Genomic DNA, 22,625 nt, shown 5'->3' with positions numbered 1-22,625 from the left:
CAGAAGCCTGAATGTAGTTACCATAGAAAATGGTGTGAAATGATAGGGACAGAGAGTGTTGGAGACTGTACAGTATGTTAATGAACTGAAACGACGCCTTCCTCTTTCTGACCCAGAGTAATGACATGACGCTGTACAGCGTACACTATAAAAATTCTGAAGTCCTTAAAAGTAAATTCATATTCAGCCTACTTTCTCACAAAATACTTTGTATTGAGCGGCCCTCCGTTTATAAATTGATGTCCTTTATTTGGTAAGTGGTAGTTACACCCTGAATGTCAATAGAACTATACTTGACATAAAAACGTGTTTTGTTGGGACCCGTGGAGTTCAGGCATTTGTATATTCTTTTGGAGTAATATGACCTCTTCAAGTAGAATAGTTTCTCAGTGATGGGATAATTAATCCATATCACAAAACAATGAAAATAGACCTTGTCCTAAGTACTGTTAGTAAAAAAAACATGAAAACATTGTTCAAGCAGAACACACACACACACACACACACACACACACACACACACACACACGGACACCTATAGTGAATCTATTTCGAGAGTTCAGGTCAGGAAATACTAACAGAAACATTTCACTAATCTACCTTAGGAAAAAACACATGGGGGCCAAAAACAAACCGAAATGCTTGCCCCCAGACTGCTCCGTTTCAACATCACACAGACCCTTTGACTGACCCAAACAGGAACCCAAGTGTTCAGTTTGAGACACCGCCTCATTTTGGACTTTGCTTTTCTAACAAGTTTCTAACAAGGGTCAGCTAAGGCCATCGTTTGGATGATCTCAGTCTGAGTTTCTGATTGTCAATCATTGAAATACACAGAAACAGTATGATGCAATGCACATTGTGGAAACTATGCATTTTCCACAATTGCGCACTTCCTTGGCGCCTTATCAGTAGACAAGCTGTGAGACTGACCTTGATTGTGAGTCTAGATATTAGCTGCATCAGATACGATACATCATCAAGAGGTCACCAATACAAAACTGAACATTTACAGAAATGTATATCTATATAAGTACTCTAAATACCATACAGGTATCCACAACTGCCTTTAAGCTATCCCTAAAAGCCAGCATTCTGACTGTTTAGTTAGATCCTTTGGCTTTTCGATAATGACAAAAATATTAGGCTACTTCTTATACAAGTTCTTTTGTCTGTAAACTGCATAAAACATAGAGTTCAGAGTTGACTCAAATTACACAGAGGTGTACAACATGGCCTCTCTTGAGCCATCATCAACCATTTGTTTTAAACATTCAGCTTACTTATACCTGTACCTACCTCCTACCTAGAATAATGTGCCTTTTATAAATGGATTAAATGTTCTGATATGTCTATGGGAAATCATCAACGTAACATGCATGTTTGAGAAATGGGTCACCTGAAAAGACCCAAGAGACACAAGAAAAAAGCAGGGAGGCTACATCTATGCAGACCAATAGGTGTCATATGGCTCTTAGCTCTGAAACTAAGCACATGGTCCTAGCTGTCTGATGCAAGACTCCCTTTCTATCGACAGTTCCGTCTTGCCGCCACTTTAGATGTAATCACAGGATATGACTCACACAATAGCTTACCAGAAATGAGACAAGGGATTCCTCTCCTTGGTGGTTTCTCTCAGCCGAAGAAGGGGTATTTCATTCAGAGTTAGTGTAGGCTACTGTTGACATTCAGCCTTGAGTGTGAAGAGTTGTTGATGGAAAGCCCTAGGCAGACAAGGAGACACAGAGCTTAGTTCATGCTCTGAGTGAAGGAGAGAGAGAGGGAGGGAGGGAGGAGAGGAATTACAGAGGAGAGGAGAGGGAAGGGAGGAGAGCCTGAGGGAGGGAGCCTAGGAAAAGTAGCCTCCTACTTTAACCATTTAGTTTCCTAATCTGTCACATTAATTTATCATCACTACTGCACAATGCCAGCTGCACAATGCGTCAATCCAGAGGTTGTCTAGTTTTGTTTTGTGTTTTAAGGGGAAAGGTGGCCATAAATTCACAAGAATACTTTTAGAATTCCTGCAGCATATACTCAATTGTAGTAGTGCTCAATTTCTGAACAGCAGTATGTCTTTAAAGATTCTCTAAATAAACTTGTACAAGCACTGTGCCCCATAGGTGCAAAAAGAACATGCCTATACTTTTGCACTGAAGGCTGAGCCACAGCCTGGTGAACAACGGTGCATCGAGGGAGTGGGTAATGCACTTGAATGTTGTTAATTAGCTTAGGAGCTCAGGGCTTTTTTAAGATTGCCTGCGTGTGGCAGTCATCAACATAGACCACGATACTCACTCGAATGGGATGGGCGTGAGAAGCAACATGCATGGAGACAGCTTAGTGTGCTGAGTTTTATTTCAGGAGATGGACATATAGGGAACTCTGAGAACTGACCTGACAGCGCTTGGAGTGGGGAATCGCCCACCGGTAGACGGCTCGCGTGAGGATAATATAATGATCAGCTTATAATGACGTCAGGTTGTGGCTTCAAGGGGGTTGTCTCTGTATTTCTCTATCTAAGCTAGGCTACAACTGCGCGTAAAGGGTTTCATTACCTCACTGTTTCCATGTGATACTCCGTGATGCTCTGTTGCTTTACCCTAAATATGACGGCCCCGTTAACCCTGCATGAGAGAGTGCTTTGAGGTGAAACACATTGTCCATGGAGATGATGAGAAACAGAGATAGTCAGATGATCATGTGGGCACGTAGGCCATGACAAAAGCCAGGCAGGGGTCATCTTCACATAAAAGGATTTCCCCACGTTTAACAGGATTTCAGTGGGAGCCCACACAAACCATCTTCAGAGCTGAGATTGTAAATCGCAGGCTCAATTTAACAGTGCTGTTGAACAGCCCAGGGCCGGTTCTCCCTATACGCACACTACGCAAGTTGCGTAGGGCCCCGCAAGTAATGAAGGCCCCCTCCCCCGCCTCCTCTTGAGTCAAGCTAGTGACAGACAAGTTAGTAGGCCCTATACAGTTATAGCGACAGTGCCTCATACATTAAGAAGATGAACATGAAATCGAATTACCATTCAGGGCATGAAAAACGGAAGAAACGCCACGAGAATGACAGCGGGAACAGCAGTCTGGTAAACTTGCGTTCGTTCCATGGTTTGATGTCAACATGCGTCTCTCCAGCGCGTGTTGCTGGTCTAGCATAGGCCTACCTAACAGTGAAGTGAATCCCCTGATCTGTCTGCGGCTTGCTTGCCAGCCTTTCCCAGTCACAGTACTTGGCAAAGTTGTGAAATATAATCGCATATTCCGTTTGTTTGAATGCGGGCGACTGGCTACATTAAAAAAAAAATGACGGCATCTTTAAATGCGTTCATAACGTGCAGCTCGGGATGAAACTACAGTTTTTCAGCAGAAACATGCGAGGACCCGTCGAAACTAATAGTTGATTTCACTCTTCCCATACATTTTTAAAATAACTAATTGTTTTACAATGTTTCAGTCAAACTTTATAGCCTACAACTGAACGTATGCAAAATGGAAAGTAGGCCTAGCCTAATGTATTAACTTTGATTCGCTGTGCTGCATGGACAATAGATGCACATCGTAAATTAGGCCTATATGAAGTATTAAAATGATTGTTTAAAATAGTCTACGTTTGAAAAAAATATTGAAATAATAAGAGAATCAGGGGAGCCAGTTCATAGCCTACAGTATGTCTTTGGCAAGTAGCCTACTACAGACACAGGTGAAGAACAGTCAGCCAGTAGGCTACTAGCACAACCAGACCCTTACAAAAAAACTGCATTACTGCAAGTGTCAAACTGCAGATTTCTGAGTATGAAAGCCGCAGTTTTGGAGAAAATATTTGCAGTTCTTATGCAGGGAATGCAGTATTTTAGACACAAAAAAAATGCATTGTACTGCATAGTACTATACTTTACTAAATGCAGAAATGCAGTATTTTGGACAGGAAAATACTATACTGCACTGTAGCCTACTGTGGTATAACTGAACTGTACTTGAAAAAACTGCAGTTATTTTTTGCAAGGGGATATGTACAGCAAGCATCAAAAGCAAACAGCCCAGACACTGAAACTGGGCATTTATTGCTGTGTGAAGGTGATTCACACAAAATTGTTTCTTTCTCCTAGTCCTTAAAGGGAAAAACACTATATTTGGTAACTTCCATAGACGTCCAAAATGGGGTGGGATGATTGTATTGAGAGCACTGAGGTGTCAGACGATACTGTAAAAAAATGGTTACATTTTGGCCCTCAGAGTTCAGGTAGGAGGGCCCCTTAGCAGGATTTTGCTTAGGGCCCCATGGAGGTCTGAACCGGCACTGGAACAGCCCCTCGCTGCTTTAGCCTTGCTAAGCAAAGATTCTAGAGCAGAGCTCTGTTCTAGAATCTTTGTTGCTAAGCTTCTCCCTTGCTGCATCACAAAACACAGTCACCTCTCAGCATTTTCATTAGGCTAAGGGATAATGTAGGCTATATATAATAGAACGCCGGTCATTATCGGGAAAGTAAGTCCCAACAGGTCCTGCTTTGTCCCAAAAAGACTTATTATGACCGCCGCGCATCGAAGCGGCGGTCATATAGGTTTAGTCAGATTTTTTTTTTTCTTTCTTTTTTTTTTCTTTTTCGCATGGCCAAATTTCCGTCAATGATTCCCGGGACACTGAAAGACCGGCGTACACGAAACTTGGTGGGCATGTAACCCCACATGGATAGCATGGAACCATCATTTTTCGTTTTGATCTGTAGCCCCCCCGCTGGACTGGACCCCCGAAAGGACAGTAGGGCAGACACAGTTTTCTATGAATATCTCGAAACCGTAGGGTTTAGGAGGACCATTTTTTTTTGTATGTTGATCTCAAGGGGCCATGTCAACCCATTCCATAACCACTTATTTCATGTATAGCGCCACCTAGTTAAACACAAAAAAGTAAAAATGAGGTGTTGTAATTGAAGGTATCTGTGACCTAACATAGTCAAAACTGCACGAAATTGGAAGTGTAGGATCATTATGACACCCTCTGTATGCACGCCAAGTTTTGTGGAATTCCGTTCATGGGGGGCCACACAATAAATTAATTTATGTTACTATACACCAACTGGCCTGTAGGTGGCCGGAGACAGTTTTCTGTGAATATCTCGAGAACCGTAGGGCCTAGGAGGTCCACCTTTTTTATGTATGTTGGTCTTAAGGGGGCATGTCAACCCATCCCATTACCACTTATTTCATGTATAGCGCCACCTAGTTAAAAATTAAAAAGCAAAAAATTAGGTGTTTTCATCACAATATCTCTGGCTGACAAGGTCAAAACTGCACGAAATTAAAAGTGTAGGATCATTATGACACCCTCCGAATGCATGCCAAGTTTTGTGTACTTTCGTTCATGGGGGGCCTTACAATAAAATAATTTATGTGTACATTTAGTGACGTACACCAACAAGGATTCCCGGGACACTGAAAGACCGGGGTACACAAAACTTGGTGGGCATGTACCCCCACATGGATAGCATGGAACCGTCATTTTTCGTTTTGATCTGTAGCCCCCCCGCTGGACTGGACCCCCCGAAAGGAGGGTAGGGCAGACACAGTTCTCTGTGAATATCTTGAGAACTGTAGGGCCTAGGATGACCATTTTTTTCCGTATGTTTGCCTCCAGGGGTCATGTTAACCCATTTCATGTGCACACATGTGCACAAACAGATACACACACACACACATACATTCACAGTAATCATACGTATGACACATACTCACACAGTAGACATATGTACGCTTGCATGCACGCACATACGCAGGCACACACACAAGCACGCACACACACACACACACACCCACACACACACACACACACTCACACACATAACATAAACATAACACAAACAATCAAGAATTTCTCAGAATTATGAACAGGCAAGATGGAGGTGGGGTTGTATAAAATTAATTTTACATGTGAAATCTATGAACTAATCATGTTTTGGTACCTGTTGTCTAGCAGATACCAGTGAGAATTGAGTGTGGATAATGCAATTTAGTGAGACAGTTAGTGGAAAAAATGTGCTGGACTGGGCGGCGGTCATATTTTGTACCGCTCTGCGGTACATCTAGTTTTATAGGCCATGGCTATCCTTGCCAAAACGAAAAAATAAACTCCACATGATATGGCTCTTTACACTGCTTTCACTTTTGAATGAAGTTCCATTGCAAGAAGTGACCAAGTGACCACACTTCTTGCAGAGTGATATGAAAGACGTAAATAAGAAGCACAAAACCCAGAGTATTAAAGATATCTTTATAAGGCTCTGAAAAAAAAAAAAATTTCCTTGACAGAGGTCTGTTATCGAGAAATATCAGACCTCCGAGCGAGCATTCTGCAGCATTATGAAGAGCCAAAAAAAAAAAAAAAAACATTCACATGTTGCAGATACAACAGAATTTCAGAGAGAATGCAGAGCACAGATTCCTCAAAATCAGGAAGAAAAGAGAGGCCAGTAGTTTGTCCTCCTTGACCTTTGACCCAACCATGTAGAACTCTGACCTTTGACCCAACCATGTAGAACTCTGACCTTGACCCAACCATGTAGAACTCAGGCCATTGGCCATCGACCAGCTCCTTACAGTTTCTATAATGCCAATGTAGGCTATTTCTACCATTGTGTTGTGGGCCTGTGTCTGAAGGTGAACAAGAGGTAGTCTACCAGTACTCATTCCATGAAAAGTTCCCTTTTGATGCATGACGTCTGTTTAAACACTAGTGTGCTGTCCATACATGACTACAACTATAGTTATAATACAAAGAGTTTAAAAGTCACATCAAAGAAACCTGAAGGTCCTCACTAAGTAAACAGTCCAATGCAGATGTCATACAAGAGCCTACTCTTGCCATTTTGTCGATTGAGTCTTTTAATCATGTCCCAATTCCAGTGAAGTCTATTCAACCTCCAGGTTCCAGTATTAAAGACCCACCTTGGTATGGCATGTGTGATAACACCCAAAAGGCTTTTATCACAAAGGGACAGTTTAGTTGTTGAACAGACAGGAAACAATTTCCCTGTGCTCTCTTCTATACCGCCCAAACACTTCTGTGATGGGCTACAGTATTGTATGTGGATACTATGTGCTATATTCACAGGAGCTATATAAGTGCAATGTGTCATATTTTATCAGAAATGTCTCCATAGGCCTACCTTATGCCCATACAAAACCAACATACAAAAGATGGCATCAAAATTCTCTAAAATGAATGAATGAATTTAATACATTCATAGTCTATCAGTCACTTATTAACATAGCTTAATATTTCAATCAATTCATTTTACAGTTTTATTTTTCATATAAATGCTGTATAGAATGGCTTTGCTTACATATTCTTTTGCCATGTGCTTCATAAGCTAATACCTGTGACTCATGTGAGCTTGACAAGCACATGTTCATATGCCAGTAAAATTAATGAATAAATATCACTGTGTGTTAATAAGAATAAACCTTACCATTGATAAGTATAGTATATTACTAGATTGTACAGTTCTACATCTCAGTGTGTTGGTTTTCATTGTTCATACAATGGCAGAATAGAAGAAGTCACTTACCCCTCTTAAATGTATAAATTCCCAACCAGGAATAGGAAAGACAGTTGATTATATCTCTAGGTTAAATAAACAAAAAACGAGTCCAGGTCCTGTTTCTTCCCAGCTGATAGGAAAGGTGCTGAGAGAATACCGTTGATTGAGGGACAGGACCACAAGGTCAGAGATAGACAAAAGGGAGGGAAAACATGTTTGCACTGTCTGTTTAAGAGACAGAGAACACCTCCTCTCTTCAAAAGCCACTCCCAGTAACTGGAAACGAATCTTTTTTTTTGCTTTCTCTGTGACTGTAGTAGGTGTTGAGACCTCAAGCGGAGTCTGTTCAAACGCAAGTCCCTTCCCTCCTCATTCACAGTTAAAGTTAATGACTCAGCTGAAAGAGTTCCCAGGAACACTGATGGCCAGCTTCTCTGATGCAAATACCATATTGTAACACATGCAAATTCAGAAAGAGGTTTAGAGCAGGAATGTCAACTCTGAATCAACAGGTCATATAGCTCACCCTCACACATTTACTACTACACTGGCATTCTACAGTATAACTAAGAAAACAGAGCTAAGGAAAGCATTGCCGGTGTTTTGAGCTCATCTAAGGGCAACATTTCAAGTATCATACATAGATAGCTCCCGGTTCTTCTGGTCCACTCAGAGCAGGGCTGTGTGAGATCTGACTGTCAATCACAGTCTGGTGCAGTCTGGTGCACACTGAGAGGGTGCTCAGTGGTAGTGGGGGAGGAGCATGAGAGTTGTAAGCATTCAACATTTTGGCTAAATCCCCTCATTCTGTCAGACTTGCCAACTGCAGCTTTAAGGAGAGACCCTGGATAAGTTATCCCATCTACAGGCCTAAATGTGAAGGGTCACTATAGCAGAGTATTTATTAGGACCTATCTGGCTCACAACTTCACTGTCTCTTACTTGGTGTATGGTCCCTTTGGTGTTGAGTGAATGAAACTTAATCTACGAGGTGGCGAGATGGTATAAGCCAGCAAGCTTTGGAGATGTGACTTGGGCCCAGCTGCATCATTTTTGCGACGCGAGCCAAGAGGGATACGGTGTGGTGACCTACCTGCTCCAACGTATCCGCAGCAACCACACACACTGCTCCTTCGTCATCGGGAAGGCCAGAGTTGCACCGCTCAAGCTTACCACCATCCCGCGCCTAGAGCTTACTGCTGCAACCATGGCAGTCCACATGGACAGGATGCTGAAGAGACAACTGCAGCTACAACTCAAAGACTCTGTGTTCTGGTCTGACAGCATGGCAGTATTAAAGTACATCAACAATGAAACTACAAGATTCCGGACCTTCGTGGCCAACAGAGTAACAGAGATCCTCAAACTAACTACAGTACCCCAATGGCGACACATCAGTACACATCTAAACTCTGCTGATTATGCATCAAGAGGGCAGAAGGCGGCACAGTTTGTCCAAAATCGAATCTGGGCCAATGGACCTCACAATGATCACAAGGGGAAATCTCAGGTCTTCAACACACCCTACAGCAGAGAGAAGAAGCAAGTCCACTTCTGCAACATTTGCTGTGCCAAAGAACTTCCCTGCACGTCCTCCCGATGTTAAAGGAGGCCCCAGAAAATGCTCAGATAAAGTGCTCCCAGACTCTAGTGCCAGTGATGCCTTTGCCAAGCCCTGTCTGTTTTGTCAGGGAAACCACAGCATGACGGAGTGTAAAAAGATGAGACGAACGCTAAATAAGATTAAGATAGACTTTCTTCGTAACAATGGACTATGCTTCAGTTGTTTAAAATCTGGGCATACAAGCTGGCAATGTGGCGAGAAACTGAGCTGTGAGATATGCTCGAAGACTCATCCTACCGTTCTTCACTTGAAGACCTGCGATCGGCCAACAACAAAAGATTTTGCAAAGCGACCGGTGACAAGTGGTTTTGTGGAAACGACAAGTGAGCTGTGTAACTGTACTGGGGCCGGAGGTGCGGACATTATCCTTCCCATTGTGCCAGTCCAAGTGAAGGCTGCCAAAGGAACTAAAGTTGTCAAAGCCTATGCCTTCCTCGACCCAGGTAGTACAGCCACCTTCTGCTCAGAGAGACTTATGAATAACCTAAAGCTACAAGGAAGAAGGATGGACATTCTCCTCACAACAATGGGGAGTAAGAGAGCTGTTCTAACACATGCGGTGACCGGGCTGGAGGTGAGCTGTGTGAACGACTGCAACTTCATCCAGCTGCCAGAAGTCTTTGACGTTGACAGATGGCCACATCTGAAAGGGCTGAAAATTCCTGATCTGGATGCGGGCATCGAGCTGTTGATTGGCACGAACGTCCCAAAGGCCATGGAGCCCGAAGAAGTCATCAGGAGCGTTGAGGATGGGCCGTACTCAGTGAGAACTCTTCTGGGCTGGACGATTAATGGACCACTGCGAGAGGGTGGCACCCTAACAAAGAGCAAGACTACAGTGGCGGTTTCATCAAGCAGAATATCTGTAGCCAAGCTGGACGATCTGTGGCACCAACAGTTCAAGTACGACTTCCCAGAAAGTAAACAAGAGGAAGAGTTAGAGATGTCAAGAGAGGACCTTCAGTTTATGGAGAGCATCACACAGTCAACCCAGAAGATGGAGGGACATTACTGCATTCGTCTGCTGCTGACGACATAATGCTAACCCAAAATATACATAATACAAAATACAGCTACTTGGCCCATACATTTCCGGCCCCTAATTGTTTATCACAAAACACTAAATAAACAATTACATTCAATATTCAACACAATTAATTTTTCCTTTTTTTTTTTTTTAAGTTTTTCTACTAATGTATGGTCCCTTTGGTGTTGAGTGAATGAAACTTAATCTACGCGTGAACTGAATGTCAATAATCCATACCGGTAAATTATTTTCTTTGTTTATTCCAAATAGGTGCAGAAAATTGTACGATAGCACATACAAAGACATGGGTAGGCACTGCACGGTAGAAAAACTGTATGCCTCTCCACTCAACAAACAAGCCCCAGGTGAACAGAAGGGGCGTGTTTTTATACTAAATTACAAAGAGCGCCCTCTACTGGCATGTAACAAAAAACAGACGACATAATGCTAACCCAAAATATACATAATACAAAATACAGCTACTTGGCCCATACACTTGGTAAGACCCCAAACTCTCTTTTCTTGACATCTTCTGAAGGCCTTTCTTTAGTCTTGGCTGTTGAATTTTTGAAATTATTTGAATAATTAGTCCTTTAGTGTACCGTAATTTGATAATAGAGCTATTTTAGGTCATGTTCCTGAAAAGGTAAGCTATCCATTATTGTATTTCTGTATAGTATATGATCAATATGGCATTAATTTAAAATCAGTTGAAGGGTAGGTTATTATCCCCTCCTCCCCAGTTCTAGCTTTGTATCAGTGAGTCTCTGACAGACCTATACATGCTGCATGAATTAAGGTGTCAATACATCACGCAGAAATCAAGGCATGTGTTAGTAGCTTAAATGAGTTGTCGTTCGATTATTCTTTAACTAAAACATACCATGCCAAGCATGAATTTGAACTTGTGCGCTCCTTTTGATGCAGAGCATTGAGCCATCTTCAAACACTACACATATCATAGTCGGTTTTGTGCATGTTTAACCTGTAAACTGTATAAAATGGACAGATTCCTTCAACAGCTCAACTTGTACTTAATAATGAAATTATACATCGGGGGAAGCAAAGACATTAGCGTGAGAAAAGGCGTATGTGGTGTGAGGTAGTACGAGATCTGTTAATTGTGTTTGCCTCACACACGATGCATGAGTGATCGTACGATTTCAAGCCATTCTGTGGGATCTGTAGGCAGACCCGACTCCGAAAACGGGAAACAAACAATGTGGGGGCAGCAACAGCAACGAAAGTTTCTCTGGGAATATCGAAGGGAATGGTGAGCTACCTCTCTGGTGTTTCTTTTGGTCCTTGGTTAAAATGCAATGTATGTTGTTTTGGACAAAAACATCTAATCATTTTAAATATAAACATAAACAAAATGTGACCTCCTGCGCAATCATTGACTACACCTTTAAGACCCCTTAATTTAACTTTGTTTTAGGCCTCGAGGTCCCTCTTTTGTGTGGTACAAATATGTTCATATTCTTGCCAATACATTTTGGCAGTATCGGCTTCCACACACAGTTGCATTCCGTCAATGCATGCCAGTGGGTTATCCCAGCAAAAGTTGAACTTCTCAACGCGAGCGACGCGCAATGCGACACAACGGACCCACAATTCAGCAACGGATGACGTAAGCCCATGTAAAGTGAACGGGATGCGTTTCCAGCACTGCAACGCTCGCAACTGTGTGTGGGAGCCGTATGTTGGAGATCACACCGGACAGGACTTTTAATGATGACAGTTGCATCTGTTGTGGGAGGTACAGTGGGGAAATACCCAGAACATTTCATCACCACTGACTCAAACTGACTCAGCTAGAGATAGGCATCTCTCCATCTGTGACTCTCATACAATACTAACATTGGCGCCATCTAGTGGTTATGAGTGGTGGCAACCACAGAGAGTAAAACAAAAAACATGCATAACCTGAATAATTTAGTTTCATTTATTATTATTTATGAATACTGGAAGATAAAAAAAAAGTAGTTAGTTAAAAATGTATGTTTCTAAGGTCTTTACTTACAGTATTGTACAAAAATTAGAAATAGCTGGCAAATAAAACCACAAGTGCTTTCAAACAGTCTCGATGTGACTGAACTGATGCAAAAACAAATAACTGATGAATATTAACCTGTACATCCTGTACATCATTTTCAGTGGCAGCAGATAGCAGGAGGTATTTTCATAGAATGATGAGATAATTTGCTGCAGTACAGCAATATTAAAACCTCCTGCACAAGTATGGTGTGATTGTGTGACAGTAAACGTAAGTCGTTATGGATTTCTGGGATTCCCCATCTACTTCCCTTTGTCCACCCAAGCAAAGAAGTTGCACCTGGCTTGGGGATTGGAGGCGTGGCCTTGTGGTCTGGCGCAAACAAAGAACTGGCGGCCCATGGTAGGCCCCGCCTTCTTCACAGTGCGCAGGACGCAGGGCTCGTTGTGGACCTTACAGGGAGGTGGCTGCGGTGGACCTCGTAGGACCGCCTTCCAGAAACTAGGCAGGCATGCCTCTTTCTTTGAAGCCCCGCCCTCCACCGGAGGTGCCGCTCCACCCTCGTCTGGCTCCTGGCCACTGACCTCTACCGTACTGTTCTGGTCAGATACTCCCTTACCACTTGGATTGTTCATATTAGGTCCAGACACCAGTGGGGAGTCACTATTCCTCCCTACATGGCTGTTGGAGTTTTCTGCAGCGGTGTCCTTTGACCTACCCGTGAGCTCAGTGGAGATCTTTGGTTTGTGTTCTGCAGTAGGCCCTTTGGGTTTGAAGAAGGCCAGAAGGCTTCCCTGAGGTTTTGCTGGTGTTGCCTTTGCCACTTTGCTCTTCTTCCCCTTTGGCGCGGAGGACTCGGCTATCCCATCAGGCCCCCGTTTCCTCCCGGCACTGGACCCCAAACCGAGGGGGTGCAGGTTCTCTCGAATCTCCTCTGTTTCCTGGGAGCCAGGAAGAGTTGTGTCTTTGGCTTCTTTGGACTCAACCACGTTTGGTTTCTGGTCGGCCATCTTAACCAGGAAGCGGGAGAGCTTCTGCTGCTTGCCCACAAACTCGGGCATGTAGCGTGTGCAAAAAGGCGGACAGCGGGCACTGGGCACAACCTCGCAACCCAAGTGTCCCCAGACAGGACAGTGGTCCGATCCCTCCACCTCGGGCATGATGTCCACTTCTACGAAGTGTGTCTCGACCAGGGCATGGTTGCCAAAGATGTAGTCGATGCGCGTGCCGTAGTTGGTCTGCCGCGCTCCCGTGAGCGTGTTCCAACAGGTGAAAGCTTGCGGACGGGACGGGTGGAAGAATCGGAAGGTGTCGACAAACTTCCCGCCACATTCGGTCGGCTTCCTGGAGGAGTCGGGATCATGATCTGAGCCGACGTCCTGTTCCTCCTCTGTGACCCCAAACAGGAAACCATTAAGCCACTTCCTGCCAGGGTTGTCCTCAAAATTGTCCTGCGCATGGAGAGGAAAGGTACGTGACAGGATTAATCGGACAGGATTTATCGAACATCGTACAGGAAGTGCATGACCTGTCATTTTCATAGATTGACAGATAGATGTGCAAGAAGCAATTTCAGAAAAATGAATACAATGAAAATTGTAACTCTGCAAAAGAGTCATTAGCTGTATCAAGTATAAGTATATATACTCTTTTGATCCCGTGAGGGAAATTTGGTCTCTGCATTTATCCCATCATCAATTTATATTCTTAAAGGTATACTATACTTCGATAGTAAGCTAAGGCACTTACAATGTCATCAGGATCACAGTGGTCTATGGGCCGGTGGGAAGTATTGATATCGCCCAAAACAATCACATGGCTAAAAAGAAAGAAAATAGTGAAATGATAGGCAATTTGCTTTTAAAGCAGCAGATTTGCTCTCGGAGTCCCCCTACAGTTGAAAAGCGAAATAACAAGCAGACTAAAAATACATCTTTTGCAAAGTATGAACATAACTCTGATACAATATAGAGGCAATGCACTGACAGCAGTCTGTAGAAAGAGATCTGAATTCCGGTAGCATAGCAGCTCTATTCCAGCTCTATTCCAGCTCTATTCCATCGGGGGGCGGTGGTAGTGTAGTGGTTAAGGAGCTGGGCTAGCGTGCAGTAGCCTGAAAGTTGTCGGTTCAATTCCCGGCTTCCACCGTTGTGCCCTTGAGCAAGGCACTTAACCCCAAGTTGCTCCGGGGACAATGTGATCCCTTGTAATATAGCTGACATATGTAAGTCACTTTGGTCAAGAAGTGTCTGCTAAATGTAATGTAATGTAATTTCGATTTCGTAGGGGAGGCAGTGTTCCTACCAGAACAGTAACTTCTTATGGCTGTTTTACAAGCGATAAGACCTGCTCAGAGTGCGGCAGAAGTGCCGTTCGCCCTATTAACCACATTGATCTCAATAAAACATTTTTTGAAAAGTTTTTGCCTGAAATTGCACTGTGGCTATTTACAAGGGCATTGTTCCCACATCTTTTGGGGCCTACCATCAAATGTTGGACCTCTATAGAAAGTTGAGAACCTGTAGTTTTCGTAGGAAAATGCCCTCTAGGTCACTTGATATCCCTTAGAAACACAACTGAGCCATAGAACCAGGTCTTGTGAAGTTGTGTGCAAAAGTAGATCAATATAGAATGAAAATATGAGTGCTTTAGACCATTATTTGCCAAGGTATGCTCATGCGTTTTGTAAAATGCCTATGGAAACTCCCTATAGGACTTTTTGTTATCCAAAATGCATACTGACAATTAAATGCTTACTGCACATGAACCCCTTTGTGTAGAAGCATAATCCTGGTCTCAGATGAAAGGTAACACTTTGAGGTTTCTTGTGGATTATTTAGATTGTATGTCAGGTGTTCTGATATAGATTGACTACACAAAATATGGAATAATTACAAAAAAGTCTCTATTTTTGCATTTACTTTGTGGGTTCAATGGGTGTGTATGAGATAGACTATACATCTGTACAACTAATATTGGATAATACAACATGAAGATTCAATTTCTATGGATTCTTGTGAATATTTCAGTACCCAATATGTTGCATCTACTTATTGTGCTGCAGCTACACTGCATCCAGAAGTCAGGGTAGCACCAAAAGCGAAGGAGGGGGAGGGGGGCATTTTGGATCAAATTTACTTGAGACATAATAAGATTAATCTGAGAATGTAAAGCACTATACAGATTGTCATTTTTGGATTCCCAAGAGTCAAAGCTTTGAAATGGTGTATAACATTACTATGCTACATAGCAATATGGTGCATACAATTGATTTAGAATATTGGGGGGAGGTGGGGGAGGCGGGTAACCCTCCAGCCGGCGGGACACTGAAGATTATGTAGTGAGTTAATGTGCCATCTAAATGATTTTGGAAATATTTTTTAAGGTAAAAAAAACTCTTTAGGGGGCCTTTAAAACAACCTTCTCCTGTCCTCACGGTATCACAAGCACTGAGGAGGGCTTTACGCCTTTTCTCAGCTGTTGTACATTTTGATAGTGATTTCTGTAGCTATGTAATCACCAACTAAAGCTTTAGTAGCTATGCAATCATCAACTACACTTAAATCACCATTCATGGCAACATTATTCTGTCCAGAATGTTCAATCTGATCCTAAATATAAGCCTATTTCTTATTTCTCATTGGCAAGAGACTAATTTGCTACTTACAGTACATACGATGACCATGATCATGAAAAAAAGTGTGACTCATTCTATCTGTATGCATATACACCAGTGTAAGTGGCCAGAGTGCCTTACCACCCAGATGCCAGCAGTGCTTCAGCCCGTGCCTGCAGCAGCTGGTAGAACTGCAGCTTGAAGAGTTTGCGCTCTGGCTTCTCTGGGTCAGCCCGAGGGCAGTACACGTTCACAACGGCCAGTGTCTGTGGTCCATCTGGACCCCTGCCACATGCATGCACACACACGCGCGCGCACACACATACACGCGCGCACACACACACACGCGCACACACACACAATATAGACATGCAATTCAATATAGCCAAGCATAAAGGTTGAGAGTGTAGGTGTTACTGAGATCACTTAACCAATGTATGGGTGCAAGTCTGACAGCGTGTTCTGCCGATAGTGCACTGTGGCCAGAGTTGTTGCAAACAAAATCAACTAAAGCGTTCTCAGATGACGAGACACTGTTGCTCATCTGTCAATCATCGTACAAAGCTCGCCCAGACAATTTGATTGGTCCGAACAGCTCTGGTTTAGGCACAGTTGCTTCTCAACGGAACAAGTCCAGACCGAACTTCCCGACCTCAAATTTTGTGGGTGGGTCTAAGTTCAGGCTGGCTTTCCAGGCTAGGTTGCATGTGACTGGTTTAATCAATTTCACTTCACTGTAGAGGTCTCGCCCATTTCAATAGCTTCCTGCTACCTATATCGCCACCGAACTTGGGTCCCCTATCTTTTAATTATAAGATTTTAATCTAATTGTATATATTCAGGTGTACAGATTTGGACAAGAAATGTGTGAGAGGAATTGATCCCTTCTTTTCTATACTTTAGTTTTTCTCTAATCATTAAATTTGTTTCATTAGTATTCATATTACTACTATTGATAATCATATAAGTATTACTATTATTAACATTACCATTATTACTGCTGTTATTTATTTTACTCTTCTTAATGCTTTGCCAATATTGTACAATGCACAACCATGCAAATAAAGCTCATTGAATTAAATTCAATCGATATTTTGTATCATACTATAAAGATTACAATGTCAATGTCATATAATTTTAGAGAGTCATTTCTCAGACAGCTTTGACTGATGGTTTTGAGCTTTGAGTGGATTGATTATTTTACCTAATTTGATGTTGTGTGATGACAGCTCTCCCCTCATTGTCAAGCAACTGCAGCTCCTCAATGGAGAACTCTTTCTGGTCACCATAGCACCCAACAGCTTCCCCATTGTTGGTCAAGAGGCCAGTCAATCCTTCTTCTGAAGCAAACGGAGTGGCACTGTCCTTGCAAAAGGTTGCCACCCCTTTTACAGCAAGGGATCATTGACAGCATGTGGTGGATTAGAATTGGACAAATGACAAGATTGCAAAACTATTAAGCACGTATTTGTTATATCAGACAGTAGCAATAAATTATCCTTATGTTCAGGTAATTCAGACTTTACATTGTAGAAGGAAATATAAAACACATTTTGAACCTCAGATGTAACTGACTAGTTAATAGTCATTCAACTGAGAACCCAAATGACAAAACAAACAAACAAACAAACAAACAAACACACACACACACACACACACACACACACACACATACAAACCAAGGCACAGTTCACCTGAGTAACCACTGCGTCCTCTGCTGAAGCTGAAGTACGAGTTATACCCTTCTACAATTGCTGTTTTTTCATCAAGCAGGTCCCCTGTTACAAAATAACGGCCACATGTAAATCGGATATGCATGCATTCATTCTAAAGCTGACAGTAACTTCATGCATACCATGGGTTCCGCGTCCGCGTGACTGAATGGCGGTGATTCTTACTTGTAACTTTTGTTTCTTGGACACAAATAATCTCAGCATCAAATGAATCCAGTGTTTTCTTGATTGCATTCTTAAATGTCCGTATACCGTTGATATTCCAAGTCACAATCTTCATTTTTACGTGTCTGGACTCATCTGCACACTTGATGGCGATCACTTGAGGGGCAAATGTCATAGACAGCAAATGTACAGAAAAATGAAACGGAAGTAGGACCAGAGACTTTGGTAGGGGTTGTGAACGCTCTGTCGCCGCCTATTGTGTGGAGTATACAATTAAAATATTCTAAAACGTTAACCGAAGCCTAGCTAAAGATTGATGAGCTTGACGAAATCAAGTAGTCAAATGTTTGAAATTCCACGTGTTCTATATATTTCCTCTTCATTCCAGTGATTTTTGCGGAACAGCTTATTTTCATTTTAACCCTTCCTACTGCGACCATGCACGGATGATCTGCGCCGTTCACTGAATGACCGCACTTCGGCGCGCCAACACTTTCAAAGCTGACGTTCACCGGTTTGTAGTCTGGGAGGACAGTTGAAGATTTCAAACAACACGCCTTGATGTTAAAACCGAATTGACGTCTTGGTCTAATCCAGAGAGTGGTGAGAGTTGTGAAAAGACAACGGAGCTTGGGGCGCGCTTTATTCATATTAACAAATTGAGGACGATGATGAGATACTTAACCTGGACAGCAAAATCCGGTTTAATTGAGTACAAGGTAAGAATGTCTTGTTAGCTCTTAGGATAAGTTAATGGACAAGGATAATGCAACCAACTTTAAGGTAACTTAGTTTTAAGTTTGTGTCACTTGCTAAAATGAGTATATGTTGCCTCAAGCTGATATCCATTGTAACTTTCTAGCTAACAACGTAGATTCTATTTTCAAACTCTGACTGGCTGGTCCTCTCGTCAGCATGCACCTTCTGAATCTAGCTATAACGTTAGCAAGCTACCTAGTCGGAGAAGCCACCTTTATGAACGGACACAAGGAGTGAAAGGTTTGGCGAACCGTCTGGGATTTCGCTACTTATTACGACATGTTTGCTCATTTCCTCCTGCCCGTTCAAATTAGCATTGCGCTAAGGCTTGTATATCACGTTACGTTAGCTGGGTTGATGATTTGACATTTTCGGAGTCTGTCTGCGTTAACGTTAGATTAGATAGAGGGAACGTTAGCTGTCCTCTAGTTATGAAGTTAACCAACTTGTAAGTTAACAACTCTCTCAACACTATTCTTGTTTACTCAATAATTTCGTGTAAAATGCCATTTTGTTGGAAAAGCTATTGAATTATCAGCCGTAGCTACGTTTGTAAGGAACATCAAGTTTGCCCTGAGTTAACGTCTTTCTTATTTTGTTGGACCGCATCACAACATGTTTTGGCAGCTCTCAACTAACATTAGCAGCTAGCTAAATATCTTTCGGTTGTCCTGCTAGCCGAGTGATCTTAGCTGAAATATGGTTGTAAATGTAGCCTACACCCATCACTGCCAACATTAACGAGGATGCTTTGGTTTAACGAGTTCCCTCTTTTGGTTAAGCTAAATAGCATAATTTACCACTGTGTCATGTGCATGAGAGAATCTCTGCTGAGAGTGATATGGTGGCAGTTTCTAATAGGCGGAAGTCGGAAGTCGACTGATTACTGACTTCAGAGGATTATCTGCTCTGGTGTCATCTTTTGAAACATATAATGTTACAACTTAAATTTTGTGACCTGTCTTCTGACAACTTGTTCGGATGCAGCAACCATGTATAGGCCTATCTAGTTGAACGAGTTACCCCAAATTCTTAGTTTCAACGGCTAGGAAATTCTTGTAAATCAGGGGTCTCCAACCTTTCCCCCCTTTGCCAAAATGAATGTGGCAGAGAACTACTAATGTTTTGTATTAGTAGTAACATGTAGGCTATTCAAATAGCTGATCTCCACCTGAAACAGCCTTGACTGGTAGCTCGAAAGTCATATGAAAAATTGCTGTAGACTTTGATGAAGTGGGGATTGATGTTACATCTTTTATTGACTGCCATTTGCACTGGTCATTTGCATTTGTGGAAAAATAAACACGTTAGCTTTCCTCATGAACATAGGCCTATTTTTTACTTTTATTGAGGATATTGTCTATAGTCTGGTGTGTGCTTTGTAGCCTGCTAACATTCACCTCATGCCAAACCAACATCACTGAAACTACCAGGGAGCAGCATAATTGTTTATTTGGTAAATAATCATTTTGTATGAGAGGGAGGCAGGATGTCTTTATATTTGATTTGATAGGGATTTCACATGTTTAAAGAGACTAGATTTATATGTTCTTTGAACCTTTTGGAGACCTACTCAGAAGTAGGTGGTGAGCTACTGGTACTTGTAGTTTGAGACCCCTGGCGTAAGTGGTGTCAAGTACTGATCAGTGGTGTCAAAGGGTTATGCCATGACTGAAATCACTACTGGAAGTTTTACTAAAATGTGGTGATATTTTAATGTTGCGTTCATAGGTGTGATAGTTGTTACATCTGATTACTCATATCCATGTTTTCAAATTTTTGTGCACTGTACCCTTGGATTTGTTTGGTCTAGCCCTCTAAGGAGAGGACAAGCACAGCATCCGTTCTTAACAGACTACAGAGGCCTAGAGAACGGCAGCAGAACTACAGGCTTCGGCATGTTGCATCTCAAACACTGTGTTATTAAAGGCTGACAGGACTTCAGGGAAAGTGACCAAAACTCTGCTAATCTGATAACGTTAAACCAAATCCCGCTGTCCGTGGCCCTGATGGGATGACTGGGGTCTCGTTGGCGCTTTTGCTACATGCAAGATTAGCCGTCCGTTGCTAAGCTCTCATAATTACATTCCATAGGGAATTAGTGATGAGCCACAGTCCATTTGTCCAGGCCTTTATTTCAGGCCTTGTTTGTCCTGTGAGGTTATAATTGTTATAGTTAGAATTATAAATTAGATTGACCTGTATGTAGCCCAAACAGTCCATGGATTTAGTTGTCAGACTCAGGCGGTAAGATAAAACATGATGTATATTCTTTACTTTATTCTGGACTAGGCCACATGTTTTGTGAACAACTGCCTACTTGGATACTAAATAGTTGTGTATCTGTACAATCCTTCAGAATCTCCCCCTGTCTGAGTGTGTGTGTGTGATCTGATTACTTCATGAGGTTTTAAAGGTAGGGTAGGTAGGAGATAGTTTCTGAAGCCTTTTTTTGTGCTATATATTTCCTGAAATCTTCATTACAACCCGATCGCAGCCAGTTAATAAAATGCTTTGTCATCAAAACAAAAAATATCACCGAGTCAAAAAAGCTCTCGGTACTCAGAAATGCTGCTCCTGTCAAAGTCGCGCTGAGCGTTCGAGTGCTGCTGAGGGGAGGAGTAGCTGGAGGGCAGGGGTGGGATTTCTTCGGTTGTATACTTTTAAAATCTCTTTTTTTCAAGTTGCGTTTTCCAGCATCACATCTCCGATTATACCTCTTAACCCTGAACGCTGAGCCCCTCCTGCATGCCTCTCCCCATTCATCTATATGTGACAGTATGTCCCTACGGATAGATCTTGTTGTGATAATGAAATATCTATCCCATAGGGGCCTGCTATGATTCCCTCCCTTCTCTGTTCCTAGTGTCCTGCCCCATAGCTACTGTGTGAATGAGATGTTGGGGATTAAGAGGCCACACTGACTGACTATCACTTTTACTTTGAGATGGCCATTTAGGCCGGCCCTTCTCCTTTGTAATCCTATTAGAACTCAATGACGTTCCAGGGAGAAGCCATTTGTTCACCATCTGAACAAAACTGATCGCAAGAATATTAGAGTATATGATACCAACAAGATACCCCTTATTTGTACCCATTGTTGCCCAATGCTGTCTGTTGGTGGGTGGTAGTCTTAATTTTCACGTGGAAATAGAAAGGTGGTATTTTTGTGCTAACTGCTTCTTCAGCCGTTAGGTAAGCCAACATGCCATGCATTATATTGCATTCATTCCATAGTACAGCTGACTTCTGCTACTGAGAACACATTGACATTGAAAGTCGGATTAGATTTGAAAGGTCAAGGTGCTGCTATGATAATGGCATAATAATAGAGATGCTCCTTTCTCATTTTGCTCAGGAGGCATGAAGAACCAGGCTTGAGGAACTCTCATCCAGAACCTTCCGTAGAGGAGGAAGAGGAGGCAGCGGATGGAGGAAGAGAGAGCCAGGATGCTGGAAGACGAAGGAGAGGACGAGGGCGGGATGGGTGTGGAGATGGAGGTCGGCGGCCCGGTCGACCTCAGAACGGCAGTGGCGAGGCTGACGCTGGAGCTCCAGGAGGCCAACGAGGAGAAGCTGCAGGCGGCTCGCTATGGCCTGGCCGTCTTGGAGGAGAGCGCCGCCGTCAAGAGCCGCAACAGCCAGCTGGAGGAGGAGCAGGAGGCCCTCAAGCAGGAGCTGCAGCAGCTGCGGGAGGTGAGTCGCGGGCCAGGGACGGTGCAGAGGAGGAGGCTACGCACCTCCTGCAGCCTCTCTAGTAGTAGGAGTAGGGCGGGATTGTGAGGTGGGATTGTGGTTCCTGTACCATGAAAGTTTTCCTTATCTTATCTATTCTTGAATCTTATCAATGTAGGTAAGCCTCGCTGGCTAGTTACAGAGTCACTACTCATTTGTGTGCAGGTTGTCGTCACTATCAGGTGCTATCACTACAGTGTGTTAACATGAGACTCTCAGACCAGCTGAAGTTACACACACAAACACATACACATACACACACACACACACACACACACACACACATTGTCTCTTTCTCTCTCTCTCACACACACACACTCTCTCTTTTTCTTTCTTCTTGTCCTCTGAGATAAGGCTGTCACACCTTTGGGCTGACATCTCTTGTCAGTAGGACACACACACACACACACACACACACACACAG

At 42.8% G+C, this 22,625-nt stretch overlaps 3 protein-coding genes across 7 annotated transcripts in view; 1 reads left to right on the top strand and 2 right to left on the bottom strand.

The window, feature by feature from the left end:
• Positions 1-7,741, bottom strand: part of LOC143114376 (sodium-coupled neutral amino acid transporter 5-like) — a 29,301-nt gene extending 21,560 nt beyond the window's left edge. Inside the window, exons 1-2 of the mRNA XM_076275946.1 lie at positions 7,574-7,741; positions 1,596-1,724 (exon numbers count right to left, since the gene is read on the bottom strand). The gene's annotated coding sequence lies outside the window, so the exon portion shown is untranslated. The remainder of the gene's footprint in view (positions 1-1,595; positions 1,725-7,573) is intronic.
• A 4,387-nt stretch (positions 7,742-12,128) lies between these two features.
• Positions 12,129-17,898, bottom strand: apex2 (APEX nuclease (apurinic/apyrimidinic endonuclease) 2). Of its 3 annotated transcripts, none has more exons than XM_076276112.1 (6): positions 17,665-17,898; positions 17,504-17,587; positions 17,014-17,194; positions 15,951-16,094; positions 13,943-14,012; positions 12,129-13,644 (listed from the first exon to the last, which is right to left on the bottom strand). In XM_076276112.1, the coding sequence occupies exons 1-6, from the start codon at positions 17,774-17,776 to the stop codon at positions 12,496-12,498; spliced, it is 1,740 nt and encodes a 579-aa protein (XP_076132227.1). In that variant the 5' UTR covers positions 17,777-17,898; the 3' UTR covers positions 12,129-12,495. The 3 variants fall into 3 exon arrangements, with proteins under 3 accessions (XP_076132227.1, XP_076132226.1, XP_076132228.1); XM_076276111.1 differs by having other exon boundaries at positions 17,708-17,898; XM_076276113.1 differs by lacking the exon at positions 15,951-16,094 and having other exon boundaries at positions 17,708-17,898.
• A 254-nt stretch (positions 17,899-18,152) lies between these two features.
• The window catches only part of LOC143115210 (protein bicaudal D homolog 2), a 32,042-nt gene continuing 27,569 nt past the window's right edge, over positions 18,153-22,625 (top strand). Inside the window, exons 1-2 of one of the 3 annotated variants that reach the window (XM_076277153.1) lie at positions 18,153-18,426; positions 21,825-22,162. In XM_076277153.1, the coding sequence (XP_076133268.1) occupies positions 21,896-22,162 (267 nt within the window). In that variant the 5' untranslated portion in view covers positions 18,153-18,426; positions 21,825-21,895. Of the gene's footprint in view, positions 18,427-18,552; positions 18,915-21,824; positions 22,163-22,625 lie in introns of those variants that run through there. The other 2 variants (XM_076277155.1, XM_076277154.1) reach the window with 2 other exon arrangements.

This window comes from Alosa pseudoharengus, unplaced genomic scaffold (assembly GCF_046254945.1).
Source record: "Alosa pseudoharengus isolate Yale_2024_CS ecotype anadromous, Long Island Sound unplaced genomic scaffold, YU_APseudo_1.1 YU_APseudo_1.1_scf_9, whole genome shotgun sequence".
In the NCBI taxonomy this organism is placed as follows: domain Eukaryota; kingdom Metazoa; phylum Chordata; class Actinopteri; order Clupeiformes; family Clupeidae; genus Alosa; species Alosa pseudoharengus.
Note: the sequence above shows the minus strand (reverse complement) of the source record. Positions and strands in the feature narration are given on the sequence as shown.